The sequence below is a fragment of the Lithobates pipiens genome, unplaced genomic scaffold, assembly GCF_037356315.1.
Source record: "Lithobates pipiens isolate NorthernLeopardFrog02 unplaced genomic scaffold, aLitPip1_a1.2 Scaffold_22, whole genome shotgun sequence".
Lineage (NCBI taxonomy): Eukaryota > Metazoa > Chordata > Amphibia > Anura > Ranidae > Lithobates > Lithobates pipiens.
This window is the reverse complement of record NW_027507784.1, coordinates 214574432-214596782: the sequence shown is the minus strand read 5'-3', so window position 1 is coordinate 214596782 and position 22351 is coordinate 214574432. Positions and strand designations below refer to the sequence as shown.

Sequence of the window (22351 nt, the reverse complement as noted above, 5' to 3'; positions counted from 1 at the left end):
CGTGATCCGTGATGCGGCGGGTCCTCTGGACCCGGCGGTCACACATGTTCTTGGGTGCGCGCCACAGGGGGCGTGCGAGAGCAGGATTCTGGGAGAACTCTGAAAGGGCATACAATGTACCTCTACCCATTCACCTGTGAAAAAATGTAAATAAAACACAACACACAAGGGTTAAAAATAATTAATTGCACAGCTAAATAAATAGGGTCTTCTTCTGTCTTGGGGGGTCTTCTCGCCGGACTCCTCCGCTATCTTCTGCTCTTTTGCTAGCTCTTTTACTAGCGGAGGAGCCCAGCTTTCTTCTTCGTTGCCGCCGCCATCCGGGGGTCTTCTTCCAACTTCGGGGGTCTTGTCCCCCTCTTTGGTTCTTCTTGCCGGGCCTCTGCTCCTTCTTCCAGCTCTTTTACTGGAGGTGGTCCGGTCTTCTGTTGCCGCTGTCGCCGCTGTCTTCGCCGCCTTCTGTTCTTCTGTTCTTCTCTTCTTGAGATGTTGACTCAATGCTCTCTCTCACGCCGCAATGACAGGGATGCGGCGTGCGGCAACTTATAAAGGGATATCGCCGGATGATGTCCCTGCCCATTATGATGTCACAGTCCCAGAGGCGACATTGACTTCCTTCGCTAGTCCCGGCTCAAAATGAACGGACTTTTCTCCGTGCGCGGGAAAGTCTGTTCATTTCAAAAGTATGGCGGACTAGCACACACACCGGACTGCGAGTTTGGCGGACAAATTTTGAGTCAAAACTACTTTCTAAGTCCGCCGGACTTTTGGGCAAATAGTTTGATCGTGTGTACGCGGCATTATAGCTACTAAAATGCTTTTTTTGAGCTTTTTTTTTTTCTTCTTCATGTACTGCAAAAATGCTAATACAATGCTAATGCTCCTAACTGCTCCTAAAAGCTTCTAGATGCTTCTAAATGCTACTAGAAGCTGGGACAAATGATTATCAGCATGTTTAATCCAACATTTTCTTCTAGCTTATTTTGAGCTATGAAAAATGTGAGTGTGTTAATTTTACTCTATTTGCCATAACTAAAATTTCTATTCATTTTGAGATAGCCCCTCCACCCCCAATTCCCGTCCACCCTTTTTTCTACCCCTTTCTATATATCTACTTCTATTTTTTTTCGACCTTATATACATATTAGAATTCCGTATTACTGCTCTTGTAAAATGAACCAATAGTCACTAACTTACTTCTTTCCTTCTGATGGAATTTCCTAATGCTTTTTATGCAATACTTTATTGGTTTATTTGTTGCTCTACTCATTAGATTTTTTGCATTGTTATGTACTTATCCTATTCATAAATAAATATGTTTACCTTTATTATATTGAAAATTGTACCATTGTATGTACTCAATTTGTCAATTTTTGTTATATTTAAAAAATAATAAACAAATTTGACGAGAAAAATGCTAGTGTGCATGGAGCCTTATACAGAAACTAAACAAAAAGATTTTTGTTAATGAAGAAGTTTGTTTACATAATTATACTGCCATGCTGTAATTCTCGCTGTGGCTGCAGTAAAAGGGTTGAAGTGTTTATCATTATTAACAATCAGGTGCTACATTATTTATTATGCTACTATTAATGTGATGTAACTATATTATGTCCTACTGTACTATATATGTATGAATTATAATGTTTGTATCATCAAATGCACTATGCTCCCATAGGGTACTGAAAAATGAATAAATGTTTATCTTTTTTTTACCCCATGTTAATGACTCATTATGCCGTAGTGTGTCGTTTCATATAAAGTCCCAATTGCCCCTCCTGTCCCTATTTCCCATTTTGTTTTCATATTATCAGGGATGGAGACCAATGTACTGGTGTCGTGGTCTCATATAAAGTCCCAAACCATTCTTTTTTTTAAAGTACTGCACTATTTTTTGACTCTCAGGTGATTGCGAAGATTCAACATGCTTGGCTGTGCAGGGGGGATCCTAGTTGCTTGCGGCCCTTAAGGAGGTGCACTACATTTGTATTTATCTTTTACATAAGAAAGAAACATTTCTGATACACATAATGAATTGAAATACTTCATTATACTTCATACTTCAAATACTCCAATATGTGTAACTATGTGCTCTAGTTGTGTTTTATCAGGAATAACAAATATACACCTATAGGTTGCTTAATGCAACAGTATCATATAGTGCTACTCAATTAAAAGTCAGTGTCTCTTATTTTTAATCAATTCAGATGATTCTGAAGCTGCTTTTACGTGACATAAACAAAGCACATATGTCTTAGTTCTAGGCTTTCACTATATCTCTAAGTAAAGAATAATATAGGTCAGTTTATTAAATTGTTTTTCTTCCTTGTTTTCTATCTGATGCAGAACCATTTAGTGCTTCTGTCTGGGTGATGATGTTTGTGATGCTTCTCCTGGTGTCCGCAATGGCTGTTTTTATATTTGAGTACTGTAGTCCCGTAGGATATAACAGGAACTTGGCACAAGGGAAAGGTAAGATTTAAACTGTCCCATATTAACACATTAATGAGATGGTTGATTATGCTTGTGATTATGCTCTTTATCTTTTGTTAAGGGGGCTGATGGCTTGCACATAAAGTCTCCCAAAAAACTGAACTGCAAAAACCTGAGCATCAGTAATGTGGAAGAGTACATTAGCATACAAAGAAAAAATGGAATCAGGATGGCCACACTCCAATGAAAATATCTTTATTGGTAAAACTCCATACAGCAAAAGATGAAGTAGATCACTAACATGTTTCACACCATAACTACTGGTGCTTACTCATGTGCTAAAGATATTTTCGTTGGAGTGGCCATCCGGTTTTAATTTTTTCTTTGTATGCCACTTTGCCACTTGCATACTGAGCCAGCACATGCACCTGACACCATGGAGAAAATTATTTTTCTATTTCACAACACATAATGTGCTTTTTCTTACGAGAACAGAATCTATCCAGGCTGGTCAGCCCTCACTAAAAACAGTAAGCTGGTGTTTCTAAACTATTAGAAACATTCTGAAACCTGGACAAGGGGGTTTGTTGTGCTCTTTCAGAGCCTTAGTTAATAAATAACCGGACATTAAAAACAGAGAGGTCAGGTTTCTGATATACTATACTGGTGTACAGTATATGTGTCATCTAGGTTCCCAACCTTTTATTCGTACATTGTGTTGGTCTCCAAAATTTGTGTCTGATATGCAGTACTTCTCCCCCTCTGATAATATATGCTGTAGAATGAGTATATCACCCTGCATCTATTCTTTGCCCCCTTGTTCGCTGTTCCCAGGGGAGTTGCCCTTCCTGCCAAACCCTTGTCCTGGCCTTGCTGATATGGAGAAAACACGCTTTTTTTTTCCTTAGATATTTTAAAACTTACAGTCTGATCCTGGAGGCTTTGTAGAGCTTTGAGTAGGATTACACATCCAGTCACAGGTGCACATTTAACCTGATAACTAGGGCTGAGCTTAAAGTGACTGTATACTCAAAGGTTAAGAAACAAAACAAAAAAACAGGTTTATACTTATCTGGTCTGTGCAATGGAGCAGCTCCAAATGTCTTCTGAGGTACCCCCCCCAGTGCTCTGGGCTTAGGGTTGCTGTTAGAAATCATGGGGCCCCTTAGAGCCTACCTGCAAGGGCCCACCTACATGACAAGAGTGGGGCCTGAGCCCAAGTATCCCTTCCCTTAGCCCACAGGCAGCCAGTGGAGACAATGTGGAATGTGTGCAGTGGAAAATGTGGGTGTGGCAAAATTGCACAGTGGGGTTAAAAACAGAGTCAAACGTATTTAACATGCAGAGTGCAGATTAGATGTATGTAAATAATTTACAATATGCAGGTGTTAAGAAAATGTAATGAACAGAGTGCAGGTTTCAGGAGTATGTATCATACAGTGTGTACGAGTCAGGGTTACATACATACTGTAGTTCAGGGGTCAGGAGTGGGTAATGCATAGAATGAGGGGATCTGGAGTAGGTAACATACACATTGTAGGGGTCAGGAGTGGATAACGGGCAAAGGCAGAAAACGGGGGTATACAAAACCTATCCACCCTATCGCATTTGATGATCAAAAAAGACCCAAATCACTGAAAGGGGACACCTTGCAGCCATGTATGATGGACATAGTTGCAGCTTACTTACCGCCTGACAATCACCCTCTGAAAAGTGATCTCCTGTGTATCACCCTGCAGAGGGCAGCACAATTGTTCCTGCCAGCTTCTTCCACACAGGGTCTCTGTGCTTCTCCTTCAGGGGTACAGAGCCCGACAACCAGCCAGGAGCTGAGCGCCTCAAAAACCTCTGCTTCTATCCCTTCCTCTTGAGCACTGAGTTTGGCAGCAGAAGCCCAGGAGCAAAAAGAGAACTATTTAACCACTTTCAGGTTTGAACATTATATAACAAGAATTAGGATATTAAAGTTGCCAAAACACAACAATACAAAAAATATATAAAAAAAAAAATCTAAATTTTATTTAGAAACATCTAAAAATCAACATATTATTGTCAGAAATAACCTGTCAGGTACTCACCAAGGCCGAGATGCTGAGAGTGGCTCCCCTTGCAGGGGAGCGCACTCTACCCCTGAAAGTGGTACAGAGGGTATAGGGCAGAGAGAGGCAGGTAGATGGGACTTGCGTGAAGATCACCTGTAGGGCTGATATACCGTGCAAGGGTTGACTTGGCACCGAGCTGGAATAAGAAGCCCGCCCGGGGCTCTAATACCACAGATTCAGAAGACCGGAGCAGAGTCTTGGGGAGGATGCCGAGGGTCAAACAAAGAAAGTCCAGCAGAAGCAAGTCCTTTAAGCAAGCGAGGGTCATACACAGGAAGCAGTTAGTAGAGGACACAACTGGAAAACACAGGTCAGCAGAACTTGGGACAGGAAAACAGGAAGCTGAGAGACAAACCAGCAATTAGACAAGGGCTGGACCGCCTTTTATAGGCCAGCAAGGGGGATTCCATGTTGCGCATGCTTTGGCGTGCCCACGCCGCCACGCTGTATCGTGCACCCTTAAGCATCGTCCCGCTGCACCGTGCACCCGTATGCGCTGGAACGCTATTCTGCCACGCAGGTGATCAGGAACATGCCAATACTGGCAAGTCCGGCTTCTGCCATTTCTCTGACATAACCATACAATATATGAAACCGATGCAACTGATTGGATCTCTACATGTTTCGCCAACAATGGCTTCCTCGGGAGAACTTTTATCAGGCACTGCATATATGGTCACTATAAATTGAAAATAACACAATATAAACACACAAATATACAAAATTATAATAGAATAACAAACATTATATCATAATCTTTAATCAGTTTTTCACGTGTGCAAAGGCCTGTGCATCATCCTATAGATCTACATTTACCTGTATGTTGATAAGAAGCATTAAAATCCAACAGATATATGGCTCCAAATTCACAGGGACGGACAAAATAGATAATGGCATGCTTTTCTACACCCTCCACCTCCACAGGAGTCCGATGGCACCGGCGGAGGCACAGACGCCAAAATGAGGCAAGTGTGCATGCGCAGGCAGTGTTGGATATGATGTCATGCGTCAACCGACGCACAAACGTCCCGTGTCATCAAGTGGACCAGGTGCCATGGTGACAACAATGCCCATGGAGGGGCATGGCTATGGAAATAACCAACGCCCCTATGAGACTACAGTGAACAGACAGCCAAAGCCATTCAAACAGCGAAATACCACACTTTCAGGTTTAAACAGAGTAATCTGCAGCCACAATTACTGACAATTACAATAAAGTCCTGGCCGGCCTTGACATATTGGCATAGAAGAGGCCAGGACTTTATTGTAATCATCTGGACATACGGCTGCAGATTACTCTGCTTAAACTCGAAAGTGGTTAATAAGTCCTCTTTCTGCCCCCCAGCAGTGATAAGGAAGTGGAAGTGATAAAACAGCTGCAGAACGCAGGATTAGTATATTGGTAAACATAATTTGGGAGTCCCCACTCTGTCTCCTGTTGTCATATATAAAATGAATAATGATAACTATTACAAAACTAATTTCTGCAGCAATGAGTTCAATAGTTCTTTTGCAAAGAGATGCATTTATTGGGTCCCAGCACAGAACAGAGTCCACAGAATATTTGTAAATATTACAATGGACAGCATCCTTCAAAGTCCCATTTGTCATTCATGTCACCCTTTCACCAGTTCTTATGAATACCCTCTAGTCCAATTACCATTAGTGTTGGACGAATGGTTCAGCCTGAACGTGTGCTGTTCGCCCAAATTTGAAGGGTGTTTGGTGGGTGTTCGCCCCTCCCTGCAATGCACTGCGAGATGCAAAGTGCATTCTGCGCCCCGATTGGGCAAAGTTTCGCCCAACCGGGGCACAGTAAAAGCTGGTTGTTAAGGAGCTGGTTGTTAATTTTTTTTATTTTTTTATTTCAAAGTTTTTATTGAAGTTTCACAAGTTAACAAAAGCAATAACTGTAATATACAACAGAATAAGTACATTGAGCAAAAGAGCACAACTCCATGTAGGTACAAGCAATGTAGTACTATTTGGGAGACTTTGGCACGCATAACGCGTGTTTGTCTAGATAACAGTCTTGAATCTAATGCAGCTGTACGAAGCGAAAAGCATAAAATCAAGTTCAGGCTGTCTTAGGAGTCGTGGTAAGGTATACCAAATTTTACCTGGAAACAGGGCAAAGTTTTAGTGCACTTGGAATATGCCGTACCACATGGGATGTATGTTTGCGATTAACAGCCCTCAGTAACCAGTCGCCCCATGTGGGATCAGACTGCGACTGGGTGAGGGATAGAGATAAAATGTCCAGAAGTACGGCAGTACCCCAAGTACTAGAAAGACTGGTTTTAAGATATAACTAAAAGATACTTGTAAATACTACAGAAACAAAACAAATTACAGAAACAAGAACATAATATCAAATTGTGGCAGAATTTGTTGTTAGATAATAAAAGTCAGCATAAGGATCAAAAAACCGAACCAATGGATTAGGCACAAAGCCGTCTACCAGAACTAGGAAGGGTATATATCAGCGGGTGTCGGGATACTGGGGTAAGGTATGAAGGGCAGGGGTGCCATGTATAGAACCAAAATCAACTACGTCCAATCAATTGATTTGTCACCATGAGAAAAGTAGAGCCAAACGATATAGAAGTCCCCTGGGTTGATGGGTGGAATCTCTATATTACGGAATTTATCAATCACGGGGGGATAATATAGTAAAAATATAAGAGGGGTATACAGAGTAGTGAGTCAGGTCGAGCTAGGGGATACAATGAGTTAAGGAAATCTGCCTATGAAATTGTCATCTCATGCGAGTAATGCAAGGCATTGGTAAAATGATAGTGGTAAAATGCTTCCAACAAGACCAAATCTGTATGTATTTAGAAGGTGTGTCTTTAGCCTGATGGATCAGATCTTCCATTTCAGATGTTTTTTGGATTAGTTCGAGCCATTCCTTTATGGACGGTGGAGTTGGTGAGTGCCAGTGTTTGGGGATGCACATATTAGCTGCATTGATCATATGCATAGTGAGGGAACGTAGGTATGTGCGGCTTGGTCTAGCGGGATGGTGGAGTAAGAATTGTGCAGGGGTAAATTCCAGTTTGTATGTGGTAACGTGTTGTGTCAGATCATGGACTTTCTTCCAAAAGGGTTGGAGCTTGGTACAAGACCACCACAAGTGTAATAAGGGTCCAAGTTCGGATCCGCATCTCCAGCACTGAGGTGAAAGAGAGGGGTAGATACGATGGAGCTTGAGAGGGGTCCTGTACCATCGGGAGATCAATTTATAGGCATTTTCCTGGGGCATAGATATTCAGAGACCCTCTGTGAGCTATAGTGTATATTTCTTCCCAATCCTTGTCTGAAAGATTTGTAGCTATATCCTTGGACCATTTGATTGTGGTCCAATCGCTAAGATGATTGTGCGTTGGGAACAATAATGAATATGTAAAGGATGTGAGATGTCTGTGGGGTTCTGTCTTTTGGCACATGTCTTCAAATGGGGTAAGAGATCTGGTCCAAATTGAGGTTTGAGCTTGAGTGTCTAGAAAGTGTTTGATTTGGATGTAATTTCAATACGGAATTATGTGTGGTCGTATACGATCTGATAAATTATAGTACGACAACAGTTTCCCATCTGTAAAAAAATGCATAGCCCAGATACTAGAATGTGGCCAGGAGTCTTTCAGAAATGATAAATGCATGCGCGGTAAAAAAGCCGGATTGTGCTTGAGGGGAGTCATAGGGCCAACAATAGACGAGATCTTGAATCGTGAGCAAGCCTTTTGAAAGACAGACAGTGTGGGGTAAATCAGTGGATGAGAAACGTGTGTCAAGGGGATGTGATTGGCCAATATCTAAGGTGAGGAGGCTAGTGGAGTGTGTGCAAATAGATTTTCCAGTTGGACCCAATCTTTGGTAGAAGAGTGAAGATTCCAGTCCAAAATCCTCTTTGTTCGGTTTAGGGATGACCGGTATGTGGGCTGTTAATAGATCTCTCGGGGGTGAAGTGGGTGTTGCATAACCGTCAAATGTGGTAGTGAAGATAGGTGTTAAATAATGTCTGAAAGATTTATAGTAACCGACTGTGAGGCTATTGGGTCCAGGGCTTTTACCTGTTTTCAGCATGTTTAAAGCTAAGTCCGCTTCTTCTTTGTCTATAGGCTTGTTTAGGTCTTGGTAGATTGTGGCTGAGATAGGAGAGGGGTTATATCGTTGTAGGAAAGATTTGATTAGGTGTGTCCGCTCCTCCGCAGTTGTGGGGGAGTCTGCGGAGTGCAAGTTGTTTAGAGTAATATAAGAGGAATTATTTAGCTATGTCCGGTGTGGAATTAAGTTTTTGGCCCTGCGAGGTGGAAATGGAGTGTATTGTCGATTTGGCTTTTTTTGATTGTAGGGCCCTGGCTAATAGTCTGCCGGCTTTATTGCCATATTCATAGAATGTTTTTTGGGTGAGGATGAATTTCCGTCTGATTTGTTTACCTAACAGTGATAATAATTCCTTTCTATATAAAAATAAGGAATTCAAGGTGTCTAGGGCTAAGGTTCGTTTATGAACCTTTTCTAATTGACTAATCTTTTGCAGTAATTCCTTTTGATATTGAGATTAAGTTTCTTTCTTTTAGAGGCCTCAGCAATAAATATACCCCTAACTACGCACTTATGTGCTTCCCATATGATTTGTGGTGAGGTATCAGAGGTGTTATTTTCAGTAAAGAAATGTTGTAAGCTTTTCTCGTCACGATTGCTTTGTCCGTAAGCAAAGAAGGATCTAATTTCCAGATTTGCGAGCGTGGGAATGAGACTTGGAACTGTAAGATTATAGAGATTGGATGGTGATCTGAAAGAAACATAGGGTCAATTGAAGCTTTCTGAAGGAGCGGAAGGTCTGTTTGGGATAGGAAAATGTAGTCAATTCTAGAATATTTGAGATGCGGTGGGGAAAAGAAAGTGTAGTCCTTTTGATCGGGATGAAGCATACGCCAAGTATCGTGGAGTAAAAGTGACTCTAATTCCAGTTTGATTGCCTTAAGGGCGGTATATGGCAAGGAGGATGTTCCTGTGAAGGTGTTCAGTAGGGGGTTTAGTGGGGTATTAAGGTCACCCCCTAAAATTAATATCCCTTCTTGTAAATCGGCCAATTGTTTCGTCAGATAACGGAAGAAGGGTACCTGACCACTATTTGGGGCACATATGTTGACCAAAGTAATTGTCTTGTTCCCATATGTGCCCTTCAGGAAGAGGAATCTTCCTTGTGTGTCTATCAGTTCACCCGTGATGTTAAAGGAGGCATGTTTTGCAATAAGTATAGAAACGCCTTTCGTTTTTGCTACATCATTCGTTGAATGAAATACTGTGGGGTAGTAGGAGTTGTAAAATTTTGGAATAGCATTGGTGCGGAAATGCGTTTCTTGTAAAAAAACAACATCAACCTTAGTTCGTTGCATGTGTAGGAGGAGTTGCGACCTTTTCTCAGGCACAGTCAGTCCCTTGACATTCAGGGAGGTGAGTTTGAGTAGTGTTGAGGGGGATAGAGGAATTGTAGGAGCCATTAGCAATGCGAGTGTTGGGTCCAAGTGTATAGTTTAGGAATTCAAAATCAACAGGTATGTTGCTGTCTAGGAGACTTAAGGTGGTGGCGTAGTGTAACAAATGTAATGTAGTCGTACTAGCAGAATATAAGGCACTCTAGGAGGAGTGTTAGGACAGGGGGAGGGTAGGCAAATGGGTGGTGAGATGTTAATGGGCGTCGAGTGAAAATAGGGAAATCCGGCGATAGGTGAGAACCCGCTCGCCTATCAAGATGGGGGAAGATCTGAGCCGGAACTGGGCAGTGGTATTATATATGTGTGTGTCGTACACAGGTAAAATAATAGAACGTACCACTTTGCGGGTGGTGGTCTGGATGAAGAGAAGGAAGAAGAATCGTTCGTCAGACTGTGTGCCTAGAGGCTAAAGAAAACGGTGCATAGTGGGGAATGTATTGTGAAAGGAGGCCAGGGGAGGATCACGCAAAGTAACAGATATAAGGGAGTATAGGGTATGTCAGGTGAATCCTGATAGCTGTATTGAAATGGCAAGTTATGGTAGGGATATGTATGTAAAAGGAAGACCGGAAATGACTAAGAACCACTACTTATCTCTCAACATTTGGGGTTACGAGAGAACAGTACATGAACAGATCTTATGTAAATAAACCGCGAAAAGGTCAAATGAAAGAACCTCTAGATGTATAAGTCAGCCTACTGTTATAATCTAAACAGTTTGCGAAAACACAAAAGAAAAGGAGTATATAGATACCAGGCTATAGCATTAATGTTACCAGAAAGTCAGAGTTTATGAAGTGTTTCAATAGTGCTAGAAACAAAGCACCATCGTGGTCACACATGAGTCTTGGGTTGAGGCAGCTCGGTCAGGGGGCAGCTCCTACGGGTCTACATACACAGTTAAGAGCCTTCTGTCTAATAGCCCGAGAACAATTGCATAAACGTGATTCATACGACTCGTAGGGGAGTGCTACGTGAGTAGCAACAACATGATATCGTGCAGATATGTTCCGAGCGCACTTTAGGATACAATTGCCGAGTAAGTCTCTGAAGTCCAGGAAGGTTAAGATACAAGCAATGGCCATACGGCAAAGATTGAAAACTTTAAGGAGAGCACAGTGATGCTTATGCTGACTATGTTTTCTGCGATCCATAGTATATGATGTTTCGGAATCCATCTTAGGTGCCTTGCTTCCAACCATCACGCTTATGAAGGAAAGACCACGTTGTATAACTGCAATGCAATCTGGAGGTGTATGGCTAAATTGGAAAGTTTATTCCGGGGTACAGAATCCCAAGATTAACTAGCAAGAGGGGGAAACCATACAGACAGAAGAGTGTGATCACATATGACAGATTGGGAAGCAGCGTATTGAGAATTAAATTCCCATTCCTATTGAGCTTGCAATCATTCCCTCTGGTGGCACAGCTTAAACGGGAGTTCAGCTACTAGAGTCTCTATGGAGAATTAGAGTGAGATTTATAAACCTATTATATAAACCGGGAGAGGGTGTTATTGGAAGACATGGATATCACTCTGTGGTAAGGTAAGGATATCTGCAAGCCCAAACATTTACATGGGCAGAAAACTTATGACCAGGATGGATCATAGAACAACTGGTATATGCTACGTGGTGTAAAGTGGTATCTGTGTGCAGCCATATATATCCCGTCTAGAAATGGGAAATTTGGAGGAAAGAAAATGGAGGGTGATTATAACCCTCAGTAAAGTGTCGCTGACTTAACACAGCATCGGGGGTAAGTAGAATAGCTAACGATCTCTGCAAGCTCTTCTGGGTAATGGAGCTGCAGTAGGGCTATAGGGAATGTGTTGTGAGGTAGAATGTGAGCCCACTCTCGTTGTGGAAGGAGAACGCCTTCTCCTGAAATGAGAAGATTGTGTTTCCATGAGGTAATCGGAGTGCATCTTGAAGGTAGTACCCGGAATGTTAAGGTCCGCATACCAGTTCGGCACAGCTGTATAAGGTATATCCAGATATCGACAAAAAGAATCTAAATCTTCAGGGACTCTGAGCGTTGCAGTATGGCCGCGGTGAGTTGCAGATACAGCAAAGGGGTACTTCCATCGATAGGGTATGCCTCTAGATTGTAGCACTTCCAGTAATGGGCGAAAATCCTTTCTATGTCTCAAAGTAATAGCCGATAGATCTTGATGTATAGAAATCCTGTTACCTTCATATTCCAGGGGTCCTTTGGTCCGTGCGTTTTTTAAGATATCTTCTTTCAGCTTGTAGTCATTGATATAACAGATAATATCCCTAGGGGGATCAGAATCCCTGCCTTTCGGTCTGAGAGCCCTGTGGATTCGTTCCATTTCAATACTGCTCGTATCCTTTGAGTCAAGCAGTTGTCTAAACAGGGCTGATACTGTGGGGAGAAGTTGAGAATTGTCCACACTCTCCGGTAGACCCCTAACCCTCAAATTGTGTTTCCTGCCACGATTATCGAGGTCTTCGACATGTCTCTGAAGTTCCCTCAGGTGGGCTGTGTGAGAATCAACAGCCACGGTGATCTTCTTGATGACAGTGTGCTGAGTGGCCGTCTTCCTCTCCACTTCTAGTACCCTGCCCGCCATCGCTTGTAATTCCTGAAGGAGGTCGGTGATCGAGGCGGTATCCTTTATGTCGGATGCCACCGCGCAGAGATCCTGCAGGGTCGGGTATTGAGAAGGAGGGAGAAGGGGATCCGCCAGAGTGTCAGGAAGGTGCGAGGGAGCTGGTGTCAGCACAATGTCTTCCCACGCTTGTGTGGAGGCTGAGGAGGATGCCGCCATGTTAGCTCTATGCGTCCGAAACAGTTCAGGGATGCCGTGAGTATGCTGGCTTCTGTTGCCTCTCGGAGATCTCGAGCGTGAGGTAGAATTGGTTCTGGAGGCAGTCCCCATACTCGGTATACCGAATGTAAGAGTGGAATCCCCGTCGGTAGTTTAGAATAGGCAATAGTCTGACGGAGCTAGAAGATTAGGCAGCCATTTCGCTTCAAGGCAAACCATGCCCCCTCTGGTTGTTAATTTTTGCAATAAAGATGCCTTCAGTGGAGTGCGGCCGTCCAGGACATTTTTATTTTCCTGTTAAGAAGCCGACTGTGGCGTATTTAACAACTGATGAGATATACAATGTAATACTGACATATAATCACACACATAGATTGGACTTGATGGACTTGTGTCTTTTTTCAACCTCACCTACTATGTAACTATGTAACTTTGAGCTGTAAATGGGTTTCCCTGCTGACAGATGAATAATAAAAAATAAAAAAACATTTGTCAGTAGAAAAATAGTAAACAAAAAAAACAAGTGTGACCCCCCTGAATCATACCATACCACATGCCCTCAACATAGGTGTTTTAACAAGGCGCCCTCAAATCTCAGCCCCCCTTTTTTACCAAAAAAGTGTCAAAAAGTAATAAAAACACAGGCAGTTTTTGACAGTTCCTTTATTAAAATAAAAACAGTGCCCCCCCCCCCATGTAAATCTATTGTCAATCACGTCACCTGCTGCACCGGAAAAAGAACAAAAAACCCCACTCCGCCTGCATTGACGGCCGACCGCTGAATGCCTCATGCCTCCTCTGCTGGTTGACAGAACTTATATAAGTAAGGGCGGGGCCACCTGGCAATGTTACCTAGTGGCACCGCCCCCTTGTGACATCACTGAGTCAGTATGCACCAGTCTGTGATGTCACAAGGGGAGGATGCCACCAGGTGATGTCGCCAGGTGACCCAGCCCTTACCTATGTAAGAACTGTGTGATCAAAGTAAGAGTGCTACCTCAAACTAAATGAATACATCAATACCACAAAACAATAACCAGAATGTAAACATCAATAATACCATTAACCATATAAATCAATAACAATAATGATAATAGCCCATTGAAAATTCAAGTGTGTAAAGTTCATGAACTTCAAACTTTGCAGTGCAGCTTCAAAAATTTTCAATATGTGCAATGTCAGGTGCCAAGCGGTGAAAAGATAATATGCACAGTCTGTACTCCCCTCTGTGTGCCCTCTCACTCACCAGAAATACAGGACTCCTATAACAGAAGTCACAAGCGCTTATACCAGGATGGCTGGGCTCTGTGTGGTCCCATGTGCTGTGTCTCCAAATGCAGTGTGTGTTCTCAATGAATCATCAGGGATATGTACAAATGGCAAAGAGAGCGATATAACATAATTCAGTTTATTTATTGCATAAAAAAACAAACAATATCCACTCACATGTAAAAACGTTGTAAACAGTGTTAAACCCCAGAACCGGAAGTGACCATCGACTTGCATTTCAACGACTGTAAATTACGTCACCACCCGCTGTCATCTGGCGCAATTCATCACCCCCACAAGACGTTATCTAAGGGTTCAACTCCTCCCATCCACACCTAATCTGAATGACTGGATGGCTGTGAATGATGTCACATCCTCTTCCTGTGCCTAGTTCTAAAGGTGTAACACAGTGGTCATCAACCCTGTCTTCAGGGACAAATAACAGGCCAGGTTTGCAAGATAACTGAAATATATCACAGGTGATATCATTTGCTGCTCAGTGATTGCAGTATTCTAGTCTTCATCTCCCCAAAGTAATACATAAAACCTGGCCTGTTAGTGGGCCCTGAGGACAGGGTTGATGACCACTGGTGTAACAGACTTCACCTCCACTGAATCCTCCATACTGGTACACCCAAATGTTATAGGACTTAGCTTAATGTTATAAGCAACTATGAATATCCTATTAACTTGGAGAGATGCATAACCGAATAAACAAATAAATTCATGATGATTTAAATGACATTGAATTAAAATAAATGTAAAAAATAAATTGAATTAGCATATGTGGTTCAGGTCTATTGAACACACTGTGTTTTATTTTTAACTAGCACCATCTAGTGGACAGATAGAAAATCCATCACCATTATATGGCGATAACAGTATTCACCTTTCATATACAATGGTGACAGTATCTAGATGTTTTTAAATCAATTACTATCATGGACCTTTTTTTACACATAGAATTAAATGTTAAAATATGAATTTATAAATTGATGGTCTCTATTATTATATCCAAATGGAACTGGCTAAGGCAGGACAACCAACTGCTGTAGCCGTGAGGCACTAACGACAGCCAAAGGGTCTGGTCCATATTCCCTTTGGACATGGCTAACTGGACATACCCGTGGGTCATTGCAAATGTATGAATTATATATTAACCCTATAGTAGATTAAGATTAAGGGTGAAAAATAAAAATGAATTAAATTAAAATTAAAATGAAAAGCTTAGTATATTGATATAAAACAATTAACATCCATCTCTATATTTAACCCTCTGGGCATTAATGTACCCATCTGGTATATACATCTCAATTCATTTGGGGAAATGGCTCTTCTCATATTTGCACCCCTTCAGTGTCTAGCCACCCGGTCTAGCCCACACATTTGAGATATCTGGGGTATCTATGTTGGAGTCTGAAATGATTGGATAGGCTGCGGTGATGAAATCCTTTTCTTATGTTGAGCAAGTGGGAGGATGAGGACATGTTTAGAAACCCCAAAAAGTAATTAAGAATGTTTAGGAGGTATATAGATGATGATTTTCATTCTATGAGGTGGTACAGAAGAAACAATGAAACACTTACATTTTCAATGGACTATTATTATAATTATTGATTTATATGGGTAATAGTATTATTAATGTTTTCATTCTGGTTATTGTTTTGTGGTATTGATGTATTAATTTAGCACAAGGTGGGTTTCTGGTGCAGAAGACAGCATGAATGACAATGAATTAACATCGGAGGACACTTTTTTTTATTTTTTAAATTGGTAGTACACCGCTGCAGAATAAAAATAAAAAACCCCTGTAAGACAATAGCATAATGTGCTAGTATGCATTGCATACTAGCACATTATGAAATACTTACCTTAGAACAAGCCCTTCCAGCAGTGCCCGGTCACTACTGAGAGGGCTGACCTCTTTCCCCTGCCTTTCTTCCGGGTTTGCGGGCACTGTGTGTGGCCGGAACCGTGATGATGTCACTCCCAAGGTCCAGAGCGCATGCACCGGTGACGTCAGTGGCTGCATGCAGGGTGAATATCTCCTAAACTGTGCATGTTTAGAAGCTATTAATTTTACCTACAAGTAAGCCTTATTATAGGCTTACCTGTAGGTAAAAAAAAAAAAAAACTTGCTTTACTACCGCTTTAATAAAAGAATTGTCAAAAACTGTCTCTGTGTTTTTATTACTTTTGACACTTTTTGGTGAATGGGGATACTATGTACCCCATACTCATTTATATTGGGGGGCTGGATCTGGGGCTCCCCACCTGAAGACTCCCACAACCACATCCCAGGGTTGGGGGGCAGAGCCCCCCTGCCCCAAGAACCCCCCTCTATGTTGAGGGCATTTGGTCTTGCTCATCCCCCTTTTCCTGACCTGCCAGGCTGCATGCTCGGATACGGGCCTGATATAGATTTTGGGGGGATTCCACGCCATTTTTTTTCATTTTGGCATGGGGTTTCCCTTAAAATCCATACCAGACCCGAAGAGGTGGGGACCCCACGCCTTTTTTTTTTTTCATATTTAAAGGAATTGTTCATTTTTTATTTTGCACTGAAAGTATCATTAAAATCACTACTCCTGAAAAAAACTATTGTTTTTAAAACATTTTTTTTTTCATTGTTATATGTCCCGCAGGGCAGCACCCAGACCTTCATACCTCTTTTATGGCCAATTACTTCCATATAAGCCTTAAAAATGGTCAGTTTTGATTTTTTCTGTTCTTCTCCCTTAGACTTCAATGGGGTTTCCCATTCTGGTTAGAACTTTTTCCCCTGTTCGGGGGTTCTGCTGCTAACCAAATGGGGGTGTTCTGCCGATCTCTAATTACCATCACTAAATACTTCTTGTATGGTCAAATCACATTATTTATAATTCTTAAATATGTAAACAATGTACCCTATGAAATAACTAATCAGGCAAATGTGTGTTTTACAATCTCTTTCAAGTAAAACATAGTTCACTTGTGTCAAAACATGGCCTACATGTCATAACACAGAGAAAATAATGTGTGTGTATAAATATATTGTGAGAGTATGGTACCCCACCAGGGTAATGATGCAGAATTCTCGACCCGGCAGGTTGAGGGGCTTCAGGGTATTTGTGTATTTAGGAGGAAACTGGCTTTTTAGTTTCCTCATTTCTTAGAAAAGTTCACTCTGGGACCTGGAACCCTGGCATTTCTTAGAGATCCGGTTGGGATAAAATCCCCAGTTCTGGGTCCTGATTTTGAGAACAGCCAGCATACTAATTGGTCAAATGTGTGTTGGGCATTTAGTAACAACCTGACCATGGTTCTGAGCTCCACCCCGGCAGATAGGAAGTCAGACCCAGGAGTCAGGAGGACCTCCATGTAGATGATAGATGGGAGCCAGTTTAGCACAAGGCTGCTAGCGATATGGATGGAGTTGCTGAGCATTCGGTCTGTGGGAGACAGACCAAGGCCTAAAGCGTAAGGCCTGAGCAGCAGAGCTGCAGTTATTAGACAAGTGGGCTGATTTTTTATTTCTGTAGCAGAACTGGAATGATGAATACCCCTGCAAGGAAATATACTGTATTTGTTGAACTTTCTTTTGAATAAAAATGGGCAAAACCAGCCCTTAAACAAAGGAAAAGCAAATGGTGATGTCCTTAAAGCTCTAAATGTGGAGTGAACCCCTTACAGTGAGAGGAAACTGTAGTGGAGGTGGAGTGTTTTGGGCACAATCCGAGATCCCTGCATTTAGGTAAGTTCATCTGTTATATGAACTGTGTGTTAGTGCATGAGACTGTACAATCTGTGAGTACAGGTGAAAACCTGCAAGAGAAAGTGCTTTAAAGTGACAGTGCTCTAATTTTTTTTGCTGGACTGCAAAGTTGTTCTGGAGTGACTATGAGTATGGGGCAATCAAAGCTCCTAAAAGAAGCAAGGATCACTAAAATAAGAGACAGAGCTCTGTGGCTGGAGGGGTTGTTGGCGTCTGATGGAGCCCCATACATGCCGGAACAGATTTTGCCAAGGACAAAGAGGCAGAGGTTGTCCCTAGCAACACTGGTACAATGAGTGCACAGGTGGTGGCTATTGCCCCTAGCAATCCTGGTGAAAGGAGACCAGTTACTGAGGTGCAGAGGCCAAAGCTTGAAAACAGATGCAGTGTGGGAAGCCCTGACAAGACATGGAACCAAGTGTGCTGTTTGTGGTGCAGTGAGTGGGGGCATACAGTATCCAAGTGCCCTTTGTCCTAGGCACCAGTGTAAAGTTACCTAGCAAAGCAAAAGTCTATATCTGTGTTTGGGAAGCCTGCTCTGAGTGCCAGGAGTGAGCAACAGGCTTACCAGAAGTTTGAGAAGAGTTACCTATAACAATGCTTATGATGTTAGGTCTGTGGATCGCAAGATAAAGATATTGCCTACAGAGGATTGTGGCAAGTTTGAAGCATCAACGCTTCGTGGAGAGAAAAGTCTATGTGTTTGGGAGAGCCAGCAAAGTGCAGCTGGGAGATCACTGTTTCCATTAGCAGCAAGAGAAAATGTGCCAATGGGAAGGAGGAGCTACAGGGAAGAGGTGGCCCACCATCACCATATTCCAGTGAGATTCTGCATGTTGGGAGAGTACCATCTCCCTTGGCAACAGGAGAAAGTCCCCAACTACCATGCCTGGAATGTGGTCAACTGGGGCATAGGATTTTTTCTTGTCCCTGGTTGTGGAATATGGCTGCTGATATTGCTACTGTGCTGAAGTCTTTGTCTGTGAGCCCAGAGTCTTGTTCAAAGTATTTTCAGTCACCTCTGGCAACAGTGAGGAAGTACCTGTTGTGCCTGCAGGGGGTGCTAAGGAGTCAAAATGGCTGCTTGCTGCAGTTTCATCCTGTGGCCACCAGGGAGAGTTGGCGGGTCAAAGTGTGAAAAAGGATAGACAATGTACTCAAGTGAACATGGCAACCCCTATAATACTGATGAAAAAAAACAACACAAAATACTAGCGCTTTAAAAGATACTGGTGTGTCCTTTTCAGTTCAGTCTGTATTGTTCATTAAAATAGATTCAAAACAGTTTTTATAAAAGCAAGATGTTTTTAAAAAAGTTATCTGAGAAAACAGTACTTGGAATTTGCTGAAGATCCAGAAAGGTTGCTTGCTGTCCTTAGAGGATAAGGGATGTATGTGCACAATCACCTGCGGCAGCTGCTTCTTTAGAGTGAAGTCATCTCATGAATAGGATACCAATAAAGGAATATATAGAAGAGCGCCAAATCAGTAAAAAGTGCATTTATTTTATACAATTAAGTAAGTACCTGCACTTGAGAAAGGATCGCGCATGCCCGAACGAGGCTTGCGCAAGCTCAGAAACGCGTTGTGCTTTTGGGTACCCCCCCAGCTGATGTCACACGCTGTCCGCAAGCCAGTCTGATTCTCTGTGCACCACAGAACACAGCAGAGCTTCCCCTAGTGCGCTGTGGAGGAGGATTCATCCAGTAACAGCACCAGCGAAAGGGAACAGTGATTTGACTATCAAACGGAGGACAATAATAATTATGGATGTAAGTGAGACTTTTATTAATTGTATAAAATAAATGCACTTTTTACTGATTTGGCGCTCTTCTATATATTCCTATAATACTGATGGGTAAGACAGTTGCTAGCAAATGCATGGAAGAGACTAACTACGTGACTGTGCACACTGGAGTAGAAGTGGCCCCAAATGGGAGATCCACTGTTTGTGTGGAAAAGGACTTGCCTTGCTGCAGTGCCCTGTTCAGTGGGGAGGCAAGTTTTAAACTTGAATGTGACATTGGGATGTTTAAAACTGCTGATGTTGTGTTGGCTAAAGTTGATGGTCCAGTTGCTAATGGGCTAGTGCAGCTCACTAGAGATAAAAACATTGCTGTGAATGGGGTTAAGATCTCCCCCTAGCAACTGAGACAAAGGCCACAGAGGTGTCCCTAGAAATCCACAGGGAGCTCTGTGTTTTGGAGCCGGAGGTTGCCTGGGATAACTATGGTTAACTACATCTAAAGTGTCCTAAAAGGAAAAAACATGTTTTTGAAGGAATAGACCTGAGCCATTTCGTTACTAATTAAACAAAGTCGTTCTTTGAATTGTTTGGGATCTACGACGTGACAGAATACAAGGGATTGCATCATTCAAAGTTGATTAATTTAACTTATGTTTTGCCTATAATATTACCCATGAGGCTCCATGCACACTGAAGCTGATAAACTGCAGTTTATTGGCGTTTGGGCGTTTTTTGTAAAAGCCCATAAACTCCACTCTATGTTAGCCTATGTGTCCATGCACACATGGACGTTTTTCAGCTTTAATGAGCAGTGGAGTTTATGGGCTTTTTTCTGAACGCCAGAAATTCGCGTTCAAAGTGCCGTTTTTCAGCGGCAAAAAACGACAAACGCTCATTAACGCTCATTAACGCTCATTAACGCTCGTTCATTAGTGTTCGGCATTCTATTTTTCAATGCATCTGTCATCTGGCAATGCATCTGTGTATTTTTATAAAAAAAACGCCCATTAACGCTAACGCTGTAAAACGCTCATTAACGCTCATTAACGCTATTATAAAACGCTGTTAAAAGCAGGTTTTTCAACCAGCGTTTTCTGCCAGCAATCTGGCGTCCAGAAATAGCTTTTTTGAGCTTCAGTGTGCATGGAGCCTGAATCTTAGTGTATAGTTTTAATAGTATTTTAAGTTTGTGATGTCTAGTTTTCCCAATAAAAGTAATTAACATTGAAAAATCATATTTGTTGCCTACTTTTACAAAACAGATCAAAGTGTGCAACCTCTAAATATTATCCAATGTTCTTGAAATTTAGCATATATATCTTTTACATCACTTAGACTTGGGGTGTAAGCAAAGTCTGCAAAAATGTTACAGTTTATTTTTTTCCATTAGAAAATGAAACACCCTAATATATATATATATATATATATATATATATATACAGTACAGACCAAAAGTTTGGACACACCTTCTCATTAAAAGAGTTTTCTTTATTTTCATGACTATGAAAATTGTAGATTCACACTGAAGGCATCAAAACTATGAATTAACACACGTCCAATTATATACTGAACAAAAAAGTGTGAAACAACTGAAAATATGTCTTATATTCTAGGGTCTTCAAAGTAGTCACCTTTTGCTTTGATTACTGCTCCGCACACTCTTGGCATTCTGTTGATGAGCTTCAAGAGGTAGTCATCTGAAATGGCTTTCCAACAGTCTTGAAGGAGTTCCCAGAGATGCTTAGCACTCGTTGGCCCTTTTGCCTTCACTCTGCTGTCCAGCACACCCCAAACCATCTTGATTGGGTTCAGGTCCGGTGACTGTGGAGGCCAGGTCATCTGGCGCAGCACCCCATCACTCTCCTTCTTGGTCAAATAGCCCTTACACAGCCTGGAGGTGTGTTTGGGCTCATTGTCCTATTTGAAAAATAAATGATGGTCCAACTAAACGCAAACCGGATGGAATAGCATGCCGCTGCAAGATGCTGTGGTAGCCATGCTGGTTCAGTATGCCTTCAATTTTGAATAAATCCCCAACAGTGTCACCAGCAAAAGCACCCTAACGCCATCACACCTCCTCCATGCTTCACGGTGGGAACCAGGCATGTAGAGTCCATCCGTTCACCTCTTCTGCGTCGCACAAAGACACGGTGGTTGGAACCAAAGATCTCAAACTTGTACTCATCAGACCAAAGCACAGATTTCCACTGGTCTAATGTCCATTCCTTGTGTTCTTTAGCCCAAACAAGTCTCTTCTGCTTGTTGCCTGTCCTCAGCAGTGGTTTCCTAGCAGCTATTTTACTATGAAGGCCTGATTCACACAGTCTCCTCTTAACAGTTGTTCTAGAGATGTGTCTGCTGCTAGAACTCTGTGTGGCATTGACCTGTTCTCTAATCTGAGCTGCTGTTAACCTGCGATTTCTGAGGCTGGTGACTCGGATGAACTTATCGTCCGCAGCAGAGGTGACTCTTGGTCTTCCTTTCCTGGGGCGGTCCTCATGTGAGCCAGTTTCTTTGTAGTGCTTGATGGTTTTTGCCACTGCACTTGGGGACACTTTCAAAGTTTTCCCAATTGTTCGGACTGACTGACCTTCATTTCTTAAAGTAATGATGGCCACTCGTTTTTCTTTACTTAGCTGCTTTTTTCTTGCCATAATACAAAGTCTAACAGTCTATTCAGTAGGACTATCAGCTGTGTACTGTATCCACCTCCTGCACAACACAACTGATGGTCCCAACCCCATTTAT

General features: G+C 42.1%; 1 protein-coding gene across 1 annotated transcript in view; it reads left to right on the top strand.

The window, feature by feature from the left end:
• Positions 1 to 22351, top strand: part of GRIN2A (glutamate ionotropic receptor NMDA type subunit 2A) — a 159280-nt gene that overhangs the window by 123156 nt on the left and 13773 nt on the right. The window contains exon 5 of the mRNA XM_077450171.1: positions 2347 to 2472. Within this exon, the coding sequence (XP_077306297.1) occupies positions 2347 to 2472 (126 nt within the window). The remainder of the gene's footprint in view (positions 1 to 2346; positions 2473 to 22351) is intronic.